Genomic DNA, 14,185 nt, shown 5'->3' on the forward strand with positions numbered 1-14,185 from the left:
TCTGTGGCACTGTCCTCCACTGACAAGTGATGAATCAAGATATACCCACACACACAGATCAGCACAAATGAGTACACCCCAACAGATTTTTCAGAAAACCTTTCCTTTCCTTTCTGAATCAACATTTTCTATGGACACTAGACCACAAAATAAAATGTGGGCCGTTGATTGCAAACAAGATTTGTTAATTTGCGCACATTATTTTTCCTAACAAATTCATTCAAGATCATGTTGCAAAAATGAATACACCCCAATAAAAGTCTTAGGATGAAAGCTAAATTTTAGATAAAATCCTAACAAAAATTCAACTACAGGCCTAATTATTCATTAAAGCGGTGTCCAGTAGACAGTTGATTATAAGTCCTCATGCACACAGTTTTTACAGCTGCCGTTTTTGTCTTTTGATGTTTTTTTTCTACAGCCAGTAAACTCCCCAGCATGTTATCCTATGTGTCCATGCACATAGACTGTAACCAGCGTTTTTTGGCAGGGGCGTTTTTTGGCTGGAAATAAACCTCCACAGAACTAGTGGGTTTCTAGAGGAGTTTTTTTAGCTGTAAAAATGCTCTTACTCTGCAAAATGTGGCAAATCGCACCAAAACGGTGTTTTTGGACTTTTTTTGAGCAAAAAAAAATTTTTGGTCAAAAAAAGGCTACCGTGAAAAAAAAACACGGCAAAAGTGCCGCTAAAGACGAATGCAAAAATGCTGAAAAACTTACGTTTTTAACGTGACCTTACCAGCATTATTAAAATGCCCAGTGTGCATGGAGCCTAAAAATGCCATCCCATTTTATGTTGTCAACAATGGCACCACATGGAAGAGAAATGTAACAAGGCCTGAGAAAGAAAAAGAAAGGTGAAGGCTACAAGATGATCAGCAAACATTTACTTATTAGTCAGAATACTGAAGCAAAAGTGATACAAATATTTAATATGGAACTGCAACCATCTCGCAAAGATGTCCAGGCCGTCCACATAAGTTAATACCTTGACAGGAGCGTCATCTGATAAGGGTTGAAGAAAATCCCCATGGAAGTTCACTGCAGTTAGATAAAGAAGTAGAAAGCCAAACTGGGGCGATTGTTTCCCGTGACACAATACAGCGTACACTGCAGAGGAATGGCATGCATGGGTATTGTCCACAAAGCCCATGCACAAAAAATGCCTGCCTCGCATTGCCAGGGCCCATAAAGAAAGAACAAGACTACTGGGACTGTACTTTGGAGAGATGAGACCAGGATAAAGGTTTTGGAACTGATGGCTTCAAAACTGTATGGTGTCGCAAAGGTGAGGAGTACAAAGAAAAATGCATGGTGCATACAGTGAAACATGGTGGCAGTGTCCTTCTGTGGGGCTGCGCGAGTGCTGGTGTCGGGAAGCTGCATTTCATTGATGGTATCATGAATTTACAGATGAACTGCTCTATACTGAAAGAGAAGATGCTACCATCACTCCGTGCCCTTGGTCGTCGTGCACTTTTCCAACATGACAATGATCTAAAACACATATCGAAGGCCACTGTTGCATTTCTGAAGATGAACAGGGCGAAAGTGATTCAGAGGCCAAGTATGTTTCCTGATCTGAACCCAATCAAACACCTATGGGGAATTCAGAAGAGACAAGTTGAGCATCACTCTCCATCCAGCATCCAGGCTCTAAAAGAGGTTGTTCTGGAAGAATAGAAAACAGATGTTCCAACATGTCACCAACTTGTTCATTCCATGCCTAGAAGACTTGGTGCGGTCCTTACAAATCATGGAGGTCATACAAAATACTAGATGTAGTTTTTTTGGTGGGTTGTATTCATTTTTGCATCAGCTAATTTAAGTAAAACTGAAGATTTTATAACCTAGGCTATATTGTTAACCTTACTTTCATATAATGAGCTAAATAAATGTTCTCTAAAACCCAGTTTTGTCAAAGTTTTGGAAATTGTTCTTGTGTTCATTGAGATCTTGATTAAAATCTTACTTTTCAAAAAGGGGTGTACGCATTTGTAGTGTATGTGTGTGTGCGCGTGTGAGAGTGAATGTATGTATAGATGAGTGAAGAAATGGATACCAAAGACGGCAATCTCCCTCAAACACAGCCACACACTTGTTTTCTTTCCTTACTGACTTTTGACTGTCCTCAAATCGATTCTCATTTTATTTTTCTTCAAGTCAAGCCATATTCCTGTAAATATTAAAGACTTAAAATGTAAGTATAACTAAAATGGTTTTATTTAGTTTTTGATAAAGTAGTGAAAGGGTTAAAACTCCTCCCAGCTTATTTTTCTCATCTCTGTCCTACTGGAGAGATTTCCCTTTACTTCCTGTCCTAGAGATGAAATAAGAGAAAATATCTCCAGTGTGAGAATACCCCTCAGACAACTGTCACTGGAGCAGAGGACAATATTGGAAGGAAAAGAGAAAAAAACAAAACAATCACTAACAAGGGATCTAATTTCTTACTGCTCTATCCAAACTTAGAAAAGTGTTTTGTTATAAATAAACGTTTAAAAGTGTAAAAGAAAAAAAAAAAAGTCAAATAGTTTGTCACTATCTGATATCAATAAATGCAGCAGCAGTCTGAACACTGACACACTGACAGATAACAGGTATACAAGTCTGCTTGGCCATGTTTGGCCTTGGTTAGCGTCTGCTGCTATAATTTATGGTATATGTTACAATCATAAAATACACTGACACATTGTACCCACTGAAACTTCAAATGTGCAAGAGGAGTTCTGGTTCTAACGGTTTCTGGGAATAACCAGAGTAAACTGCGACCAGTAAGCAACAAAAAGTTCACCACATTATAAAAATATGCATAGAGTCCGTTTATCAATTTTCTCAGGTTTATGAAACACTAGGCTTTACAAAGCTGTGAAAGAGTTGACTTTTATGGGAAGAAAACACAACGGAAGGACAAACTATTCATAAACAAAGTGTGGAAGCATTGTGAACTATGTAATACATCTTCAGAAAGTGAAAAGTCATATAAATATTTTAATACTTCACATATTTTTAATTGCTCCTGTTAAATACATTTAGCTAAGCTTTCTTTATGACTAACCTCTGTACAATCCTCAAACAAAAAATATATTAAAAGACCAATTCATGTTTCTTTAGACTATGGATACTTTAGTTAATTTATGAATGCAAAATCTTCTACTCACATATACAGGAAAACCTCTATGCTAGCATGACTGGTTTAATAATATTTAGATATAGAACACTTCTAGTTTATTGAGAATGCTAAACTCATCTGCAAACAATGTGCCATGATGGAGACACTTCTGAACTCTATAAACGGTGATAAATATTGTGCGCACAGCTCCAATAGTAAATTTCAAAAGGTTAATTTGTGTGCAGTGTTTGCAAAAGCATATATCTCCAGTCTTCATAGTTGAGCCTTTAAACATAAACTGACTAAGAAGTGTGGAAACTGCACTTTAACTGGACCTGTCACGTGGTATGCATGAATTAAAAAAAAAAACAGACAAAAAAGACACACACAAATGAAGTGGGGTGCAGAAGAATTTAAAAATCTTAAAGTCTAAACTACATTGTCCTGAAGCAAAAAACATGCTTGGCTACAAAAATGCACATGCATTAGAGGAGGCTCATCCCACGATTTTGGGTGCACTTCGAATGTGCATATAGATAATGTCGCAAAAGCCTTTTATATGACACATACGATTGATTTGAAGGAAAAGTACCAAGAAATAAAAGAAAGGCTACCACTGCTCACAAAAACTCCTTCAGAAAATGCTAGCTATACAAGATGTTAGTACAGTTGGAAAAAGACCGTTCTGGATTAAAAATTACTTTTTCACACTGGCCTCTATTTTTATATTTAAAAAATGCAGCTGTACTGTACTTTCTTTAGCAAAACTGGATGAGTAACCTTCATACTTCCTTAAACGGTGAAGTACTATAGGACCATTCAGAAAGCGCAGTGCTACTCGCGCTTACGTAGTGGGCAGCAGCTGTCACAGCCGGGTGCCCACACTGGCACCGGGAACACAGAATGGTCAGTGAAACTGGCTGTGTGGAGGACATTGATTCACTGACCCCCAATGTGAGGGAACACTACAATTTTTACAGTTCTTTTCTAGTAAGCTCACAGACTTTCTTTGCAGAGCTAACAGCAAAGACGAAGGCAAACTTGTAAGAATAGACAGTGGAATATCCCTGACTAGTTCAACTGCTGGTTTCTAAAGGACAGACAAAACCAAGTTGAGATCCAGTAGTGTCCTAGGGAAGTGTAAGGTGGTAGGCAATGTGGGCTATGCCCTACAAAAATGTAGGAGAAAAGGTGGCAAGAGCTACACAAGGCCAACTGATTTCATCCAGACTGGATTGGAGGAAAAAAAAACAGCAGCATTCATCTCATGGAGTACATCCTTAACATTTCAAAGATCTGCACCATGCAAAATAGCTTTCAGGTACAATGGTAGACTACAAGAGGTCGACTTCCTAGCCTTTACGAGCGTAGGTATGACTAAACCTGATAGGCTCCTGTGTGTGCTTGTTGTTGAACTTGGATGCCAAAAAGTCTATGTCCAGCACCAGCCACAAAAAGCTGAAACACCTCCAGATGAAGAGACTGTGCTCCAGAATCCAGATGCTGACAACTGAGGAAATCCACCTTCCAATTTTCCACATCTGGGATGTATATGGTCGTCAGGGATGGAATATGGAGTTATGCCCAAGCCAGTGCGAGGTCATGCTTCTCTTTGAGCTGCGTAACTTCTGGTGCCTCCCTGATGGCTGACAAACCACTGTCAGGGCAATGTCCTACTGAAACCTTGACAAGTGACCTCTCGGCTGGGAGGTCCAACATTAAAAAGGACAAACAAATCCCCCGAATTTCTTTCTATTGATGGTAAATCGAGCTTCCTTTAACCAATTTCCCACTACTATAAGGCTTTTCAGGACTCTCTCCCAGTCCAAAAGGCAGGCATCCTTTGTGAGTACCAGCCAGATCATCAAGCAGAAGGAAGGATTTATCAGATTTTAACCAATTTCCCACTACTATAAGGCTTTTCAGGACTCTCTGCCAGTCCAAAAGGCAGGCATCCTTTGTGAGTACCAGCCAGATCATCAAGCAGAAGGAAGGATTTATCAGATTTTAGTGCTGGACTGGAAATCCACAATACCAGGGCAAGCCCAACTTTGCTGTCCAAACAAGTGATTGAGCCTGGACATCCTGCGTGGTAGAATGTTGAGCTGCAACACTCTGGAGTAAAAAACTTAGCACACAGTACTACTTCAGAGAAGGTTACCAGCTAGTCCAGGAACCCTTCTGCAAAAAGATAGTGGTGGGGTAGTGTCGCGGTATGGGAGCCTGCCAATTATTAATCCCCTTATTAATGCCTTGTATCACATGCCCTCAGAGTCCTGCTCTGTATTGTTCCAATTGTCCCCTGTGTCACTAGGCCAAATGGTCTAATTAAATTACTCTGGACCCCTCCTCCTTTCCCCCTTCCTTTTCACAAATTCCTGAACTCTCTGGACAGGACCCATTGCCATGGTAACCCGACAGGAAGTATCCGGTTACCAGCTCAATACTTAAGAGAGAGCAAGAAACCCCCATTGTGTGTTCTCCTGGCTGCGTGTGTGAGGGAAGGCTGTGCTGAGCGCCAGCTTCTCTCATCCCCCGTCCTCCTCCTCATCTCCTGGACTGTCTGTGCTGCCTGGAATCCCTGCACTGTGGAGGAATCTTCTGCTGTCCCCATGAATCTGCCTGGATCTATCCCCTGCCTGGACTGAATCCCTTGTTCTCTGTGAGTACCTGCTTCCCCACTGTTACCTGAACTGTTACGGTGGTGACTCCAGGCACCCCTGTCATGTGTCGGACTACCCCTGTTACAGGGACACCCCCTTGGCTCTCCTAGTGGACTATAAGTGGGTGGGGACCCTCGTTACCATTTAGTGGCAAATCCACCCTGTCTGCCACCCCCCCGTATTGAAGGACTGCCATCTGTTTGTCTCAATAAAGCTTTGTGCGTCTGCCATCCACTCTGTGTGTTCTGTCCTGCCTTTCCTTCGTCACAGGTAGCTTCTGGACTGTAGGCTTTGAATGTGGGAGTGGAGGAACATACGCTTGTATAGGGGGAGGAAGAACCTGCACAGGACTGTATCCATAATTAGGCCCCCATGTTGCAAGCACTGATTTCTGGAAGTTGAGGATCCATTTGAATCTCTACAGTGTTTGCACTATCCATTGAGCATAGACTGACAGACAGGACTGACTGTTCCAATAGCAGCAGATTGTCTAGATATCCCCTGAGCTGGACAACCTGAGAGCACCTTGGCAAAGTGAAGGGCAACAAACTGGTAATACTGCAGGCCCACAGGAAAATGCAGCCATTATTGATATGTTGGAAAAATACGGATGTGCAAATAGGCATCCTTGTCCAGAAGATCCCCAGAAAGGGGAGTTGCTGGAGGAAAGCAGAGCTCTGCCCTTTTGTGGGAAGGATGGCAAATTTGGAGGCAGAGACAGAAACTCTAGTTTATCACCCTTAGACCTAGGCATCTGAGATGCTAGACAGCTGCTAAGGACAGCAGAACAACTCCCTCCCCACCTTCCCCGCAGCTAACCTGCAGGAACTTTTGCCTTCTTCCGAGGCAGAAAAGCACTCTTCCCTCCCGTGACTTCCTTGATGAGAGTGTCCAGAAAAATCACCAAGGAGACCATGCCCATCAAAAGGCATTCTCACAAAGCACTTCCTATAAATTCCACTTAAGCCATTGGATGCTTCACATATGTACTGAAAGGATGCTAATACTACATATTCGGCAGATTATCTGCTAATCCATCAATACTGTAGCCCAAAGCCATGACATTTTTTTTGACCAGACAGCTAAAGCATTGCAAACAGACTTGGTCATGACAGCATGTTATATAGTCGGACTTGCCAATAAAAATAGGACTTTAGGGAGGGCTTCTAACATTTTGTTCACAGGGAAAACGACATCCTCAAAAGGAACTATTAAGGTTTTGTAAAGGCAGGAAATGGCAAGGTCCACAACAGGAATTGACCATTTCTTTATGACCCCTCCCCCAAAAGAATACTGCTAAGTAAAACATTTTGGAAGGACAAAGATTTTTTTCAGGAGGTGGCCATCAGCAAGCAATGCAGGCTATAAAAACAAGTGTACAGTTGTGGCCCTGGCCACAAAATAGGGCACCATATTTAAAAATGGAGAAATGCCGGCTGTCCCCCACCACTGGCTAAGACTTAACCACTTGACTACTGGGAACTTTCACCCCCTTTCTACCCAGGCCAATTTTCAGCTTTCACTGATGTCGCACTTTGAATGCTAATTGGGCGCTCGTGCAACACTGTACCCAAACTAAATTTTTATCATTTTTTTTTGTGACATACAGATCTGTTTTGGTGGTATTTAATCACCACTGTGTTTTATATTTTTTGTTATAGGGGAAAAAATTTTTTTGTTTCTGTCATAAAATTTAGTAAATAAGTAATTTACAATAATCAGTGCCCTGAATATCAGTGTAGATGTCCCGTGTGTGGATTACAACTTGTCCAAATACTTTTTACAATGTGATTAGCTGTGATTGGAGATAGCTGATCACATGGTAAAGGGCCGCTGTAATTGGCCCTTTACCTCTATCTGTGATCAGCTGTGTCTGAAAGACCCAGCGATCACAGAGCATGCCAGAAGCACACCACTGGGGCGCAGATTGGGGTTTGGGAGCATGTCAACAGATGCGAATGGGGAAGGGGAGAGAGGTGCCGAAGGAACCAATATAGTGTAGTACGTCAATTAAAACGTTAATTAAAATCATATAATATTGCACTCACAAGGGTGAAGTGTTTGCAGGCATGTCATTATGGAAGAAGTCCATACCACTGGGAGCTGGAAGGAGAGGCAGCCACTGGAGGTGCAGAAAGGATGGGCGCCTTAGAGGGCTGGAAGCAAAGCCAGGAGTGTTGCAAAAATTAGCAAGAGCTTCAGCCGCTATGTGCGCTAGCAAATCAGTGGATCGCTGGAACCAAAGCTTCGCTGGAAAGGACTGCCGTACAAGAAAGGATGAGCAGCATTGTAATACCACTGAGGGAGTTAGTGTATGTGACTCTAGGGAATGAGTTTTCAGATGATCAACAAACTTCCTTCATCAGTCTAACAATAACCAACCTCTGGAGATTAAATAGTGTAAGTTAATTGATATCTCCTGCTGATCTGCATTCTGGCTGGAAATAACACCAAGACAAATAGCACAGAAACAATCATTCCAAAAAGACCAGATCAGCATTAGGAATAAAATAATTACGTGAACCTCAAAGTCTATATTGAGAATATTAGCATCAATCCTAAAAATGTATATATAATAAATGAAATTATATATAAAATATTTAGACATGTTGAAAATGTCCAGTGCCTGAGACCTTAGACTGTGTCCAAAAAACATCTCACAAACAGGAGCTATCATCGTTAGGAAGGGGGAAACAGCAGCAGCCAATAGGTTTTAAAATGTGGAATGACCTAAGGGGGTGGGAGAAAGAAAGGTGGGTGAGGGATGATGTGCGTCTAACCATGGCGAGAGATACCAGATGTTTGTAGTCTCAAAAGGAAAGAAATAATGGGAGATGAAGAGGAATCATGAAAAAAAAAATGTTGAAAGGTGTTGGAACAGATCATATGATGGTATTAACTTCAAATTCTTCATGTAGGCCATTGGGTATAAGACTACATAGTTTAAATATCCATTCGTCAATAGATACCCTCCCAGAACTGAACGACTGTAGCCATCATCTGGCTATAGCATGGCCGGCAAGAGGTTAATGGATCACAGCCAGCGCTCTTCTGTTAACCTTAAAGGAAGTAGATCAGAACCACACACTGGAGCAGCAAACAACCCATGGCCTAGGATACTGAACCTGCCTCCTGTGATGTACAATTAAGAAAAAAAAAAATCCCTTTCTTTGGGTACCCACGTCACTGCCTGCATTATGTGGTCACTTCCTATTGGCTGTCCAGCAGCAGGGTTCTCAGGATTCAGAAGAGGAGTCTGTAGCAGTGAAGTCAGTACAAGGGGACTGTCAGAGACACATCTACAATGCTGGATTAGTCGTCCCTTGCACCCAAAAATGCGGTTGCAGAAGACCCAGACACTAGGGTTAGGGCAGGTATATCTTTCTTCAGAAGGTAAGAAAAAAAAAATGTGCAGGATGAGTTAATAGGGTTTATGTTTATCCGGAGATGAGAAAAAAAAACCCATTCCCCTATTGGTGATCTATGTACATTGCAAAGATTTTAATAAACTTTGTTGAATAGCCTAATTTCTATTATTTTGCAGAAATAGCGGTTTGTCTCGGTGTCCTTGTGAAAAGTGAATCTAATGGGAGTGATTTTATAATTATCAGCTGCTGCACAGGGTTCTAATGAGCAAAGTGGCAGGGTCTGACTCCCTTTAGATGTAATTTCTCTTTAGGTGTATTTCACCAAAAATTATAATTTTTGTTGCACGAGATGTCCAACACATGAATTTTATCTGGGAAAATCAGTAAGCCAATCATGCAAGCAGGAAATTACATATCTGGGGGTTGTTCTGTACACCATCTGTGTACATAACACCTCCATGTTGCCATATTGCATAAGCATTTTGCAGGAAATTACAGATCCAAGATTGATAAGGAAAGGTAGTTAACATTCAATTACAATATGAGTTGTGCAGTAATTGTATATGCTAGGAATATTTTTTTTTATTATTATTTGCTTTATTTTCCCCCACAAAAGTGGAACTACCCTTTAATCAGACTGTGCCAATTGCTTTGCTTTCTGTGTATACTGTATTTATGCTAATATTTTATTCAAATTAAATTTTATGTCCGTTTGTTTGTGCAAGGTCTACACATTCCTTTACTGATTTTTTAAACAATCTATTTTTTTAGATTTATAACATTTGATTTACACAACCCTTAAAGGCAAGTTACACCCATGATAAAAGGATTCAGAGAATATGCGTATTTTGAAAACACCACATGAAAAGCCGGTTTGCTGCAATGCAAACCTGGAAAGGAACACACTGGAATGTGTGTGTCAATTTCATATTCAGCTATTGTGGTCTGTGAACAGTCTTCTTTCATGGAAGCTTATAAGGAAAAACAGAAAAACATTAAAAACAAAACTACTTTTCTGTCCTTAATATTAATGAATAAAAATGATATATGTAGAATTACAAATTCCATTTAAACACAAGACAAACAAGTGCAAGGGCTATGTGCAGAGTGCAGTGACCGCAAGCAACCAGATTTCTGTTTACAGTACTTATACTAGGGAAGAAAGATCATTTGGTTGCTGTGGGTAAATAAACTTTGTTAGCTTATTCACCAAGCCTTAAAGATACATAAAAAAGATCAGAGCATGCTTTAGCCAGCTAGGTCCACATTTTCAACAGGTCTGAAGGCATTAAAAAGAAAAATCTCAAATTGAATAAATGACAACTTTTGTTAAAACACACATCTAATGTAAATAGAGTTGGTTATAAAAGCAATTTTCTTTTAGATATATCAAAGAAGGAAAAGCAGTTGTAAAAACACATGCAAATATCTGAAAATTTTGCAAATACGATTTTGGTGAGTGAAAGGCCCTGAGAGCTCTTCTATGGTCAAGTAGGCATAAGGTTCACTCATTCCAACTCAATGTGTTAAACTAATTAGAACATAGCTAAAGTCTTTTAATGAGCAGCAAGACAGCAAAGAGGGTGGGGGTGGGGGTGGGAGTGCTAATTCCAAGAGAGACTGGAGGGGAAAGCAGTGTAAAACATATACTAGCCACAGTAATACTTCCACTTAAGTGCCCCTTGAACTAACAAGCACTAAACATCAAAGGCAAAGGTCAGTTCAGCCATAATAGGATGCAGATGAAGCTGCATCCAGTAGGTGAGGACTTAACACACACCTTTCCCTCATAATTTGCTACTGAACAGCTAAATACCTTCTACCAGGAGCAGAGTTAATGCTACAAATAGTGTGGAGACAGCTGAACATAAGTTGTAAATGCAATAAACATTAAGCATCCCACTACAAGCCCCACCTATTAAAACACATTCCTGGGCAGACTTTGTTGCTAAATGAGTGTATATTAGCCCTATATTTATAACTGCACTTACATGTATTTATTTATTCAGGTACTTCTATAGCGCAGTCAATTGACGCAGCGCTTTTTTACATATATATTGTACATTCACATTAATCTCTAACCCTCAAGGGGCGTACAATCTAAGGTCCCTAACTCCCATTCACACATACTAGGGCCAATTTAGACAGGATCCAATTCACCTACCAGCATGTCTTTGGAGTGTGGGAGGAAACCGGAGAACCCGGAGGAAACCCACGCAGGCACAGGGAGAACATGCAAACTCCAGGCAGGTGTTGCCGTGGTTGGGATTCGAACCAACTACCCTAGTACTGCGAGGCGGACGTGCTAACCATTTAGCCACTGTGCTGCCCTACATACCCTGTATATATACAACACCAACATACATATGAATATGCAGTAGAATGAATGTTAACCATTGGCAACCAGCATTAATGCAGCTAAAATACTTCTGATTGGTGGCAATGGAAAACTGCCTCCTGAGCTTGGCATTACTAAAAATGCTTTTAATACTTTTGCAGTCACTAACATCCATCAAATACACTGTGATCTTCCATTTTCTTTTAAAAACATTATTTTGGTGCCTACTGCCCATGGTGGCAAATGCAGTGTATTGTACACTCTCTGGTATCTGTAAGAATCTGACAATGGCAATAGGACAACACCACCAGTGTATATGTGTGGGTGTTACATAGTCAATGGCAGTGGATGAAGAAGCTAGAGTGGATGCGCAATGTGGAAAGCATGCTGAACATACTTGTGTGTACATTATAGCAAGTGCGCTCAGGACCCACCAGGCACTGTTCCACTAAATATTATATACAGTTGGGTCCATATATTTGGACACAGGCACAATTTTAGTTTTTTCTGGTATTTACCAAAACATATTCAAACTATAGTTATACAATGGACTGAAAGTGCACACTCTCAGGTTTAATTTGAGGGTATGTACATCCAAATTGGCAGAAGGGTTTAGGAATTACAGCTCTTAAGAGTAGCCATCCCCCCTTTTTTCCAGGGACCAAAAGTAATAGGACGATTGAATCAAAAGCCGTTTCCTGGCCAGGTGTGTGCTACTCCATTATTTCTTCATCAATTAAGCAGGTAAAAGGTCTGGAGATGATTCTAAGTGTTGTATTTGAATTTGGAATCTATTGGAGTGAACCTACATCATGCGTTCAAAGGAGCTGTCCATGCAACTGAAAAAGGTCATTGTAAGGCTTAAAAAATGAAACAAATCCATCAGATATAGCAACAGCATTAGGAGTGGCCAAATCAACAGTTTGGTACAATCTGAGGAAAGAAGACCGCACTGGTGATCTCAGCAACATAAAAAGGCATGGACATCCATGGAAGACAACAGTGGTGGATGATCGCAGGATCCTCTCCATGGTAAAGAAAAACCCATTCACAACATCCAGATAAATGAAGGACACTCTCCTGGAAGTGGGCGTATCATTATCAAAGTCTACAATCAAGAGAAGACTTCACGAGAGAAAATACAGAGGGTTCACCACAAAGTGCAGACCATTCATAAGCCTGAAGAATAGAAAAGCCAAATTAGACTTTGCCAAAAAACATCTAAAAAAAGCCAGACGACCAGTTCTGGAAAAGCATTCTTTGGATGGATGAAACCAAGTTTAATCTGTACCATAATGACGGGAAGAAAAAAAAAAAAAAGTGTGGAGAAGGCTTGGAACAGCTCACGATCCAAAGCACACAACGTCTTCTGTAAAACATGGTGGAGGCAGTGTGATGGCATGGGCATGCATGGCTTCCAGTGGCACTAGGTCATTGGTGTTTATTGATGATGTGACAGAAGACACTGGATGAATTCTGCATTGTTTAGAGATCTGTCAGCCCAGATTCAGAATGCAACAAAGTCAATTGGACGGCGCTTCACAGTACAGATGGACAATGATCCAAAATACACTGCAAAAGCAACCCAGGAGCTTTTGAAGGAAAACACGTGGAATATTCTGCAATGGCCGAGTCAATCACCTGATCTCAACCCAATTGTGCATGCATTTCACTTGCTGAAGGCAAGACTAAAGGCAGAAAGACCCACAAAGAACAACTGAAGACAGCTGCAGTTAGAGCCTGGCAAAGCATCAGAAAGGAGGAAACCCAGTCTTTGGTAATGTCCATGTGCTCCAGACTTCAGGCAGTCATTGCCAGTAAAGGGTTCTCAACAAAATATTAAAGATGAACATTTTATTTAATATTATATTCATTTGTCCAATTACTTTTGGTCCCTTGAAAAATGGGGGATGGCTACTCTTAAGAGCTGTAATTCCTAAACCCTTCCTCCAAGTTGGATGTACATACATTCAAATTAAACCCGAGAGTGTGCACCTTGCCCATTTTATTGCTTTCAAACACTTCAATTTCATGAACATGTTTACTTGCTGCCCAATATATCCAACTGACTTTCAGGTGCCATTGTAACAAGATAATCAGTGTTATGCATGTCAGAAGTTATAAAGGTATATTTGATCAGTCTGTGTGTGTGTACACACATATACAAAATTCTCTCTCTCTCTCTATACACACACACACACACACAAATATACAGTATATTATACTCACACATACATATACACACAAACATATACACATATATATATATATATATATATATATATATATATACACATACATACATACACACACACACACACACACACACACACACACGCATATACATACACACCCATACAACAGTTAATTAACATATGTTCTGCTTAATGCAGCTTACCTTGTTGTATATCCTTCATATCTAAATGTAAACTTGATATTAGAATGCCTACAGCCTGCGATCTCTTTGCATCCAACAGCTTTATAATCTGTAATTGAGAGCATATAATAAAGTAATAAGATCTACATTTATTTTACCATATAAGCAGAGTCACATAATTGGTTAATTCATTGATACATTAATCTTTTACACATCAATGGTGTCAACATATTTCAGAATCCTGTCAGCTGTCTGACCAGAAATGATAGAGTAACAAGGCTGAAATACCTTCCTGGAGATACTGCTAAAATGCTCGCTCCATTACTG

The 14,185-nt window shown here is 40.4% G+C and overlaps 1 protein-coding gene across 3 annotated transcripts in view; it reads right to left on the reverse strand.

The window, feature by feature from the left end:
* FMN1 (formin 1) overlaps positions 1-14,185 on the reverse strand; it is a 371,304-nt gene that overhangs the window by 104,570 nt on the left and 252,549 nt on the right. For all 3 annotated transcript variants that reach the window (XM_089671307.1, XM_089671308.1, XM_089671310.1), the window contains one exon: positions 13,880-13,967. In XM_089671307.1, the coding sequence (XP_089527433.1) occupies positions 13,880-13,967 (88 nt within the window). The remainder of the gene's footprint in view (positions 1-13,879; positions 13,968-14,185) is intronic.

Source organism: Staurois parvus, unplaced genomic scaffold, assembly GCF_062004578.1.
Source record: "Staurois parvus isolate SC_StPar_1 unplaced genomic scaffold, SC_StPar_1.0 ptg000104l, whole genome shotgun sequence".
Classification (NCBI taxonomy): Eukaryota; Metazoa; Chordata; class Amphibia; order Anura; family Ranidae; genus Staurois; species Staurois parvus.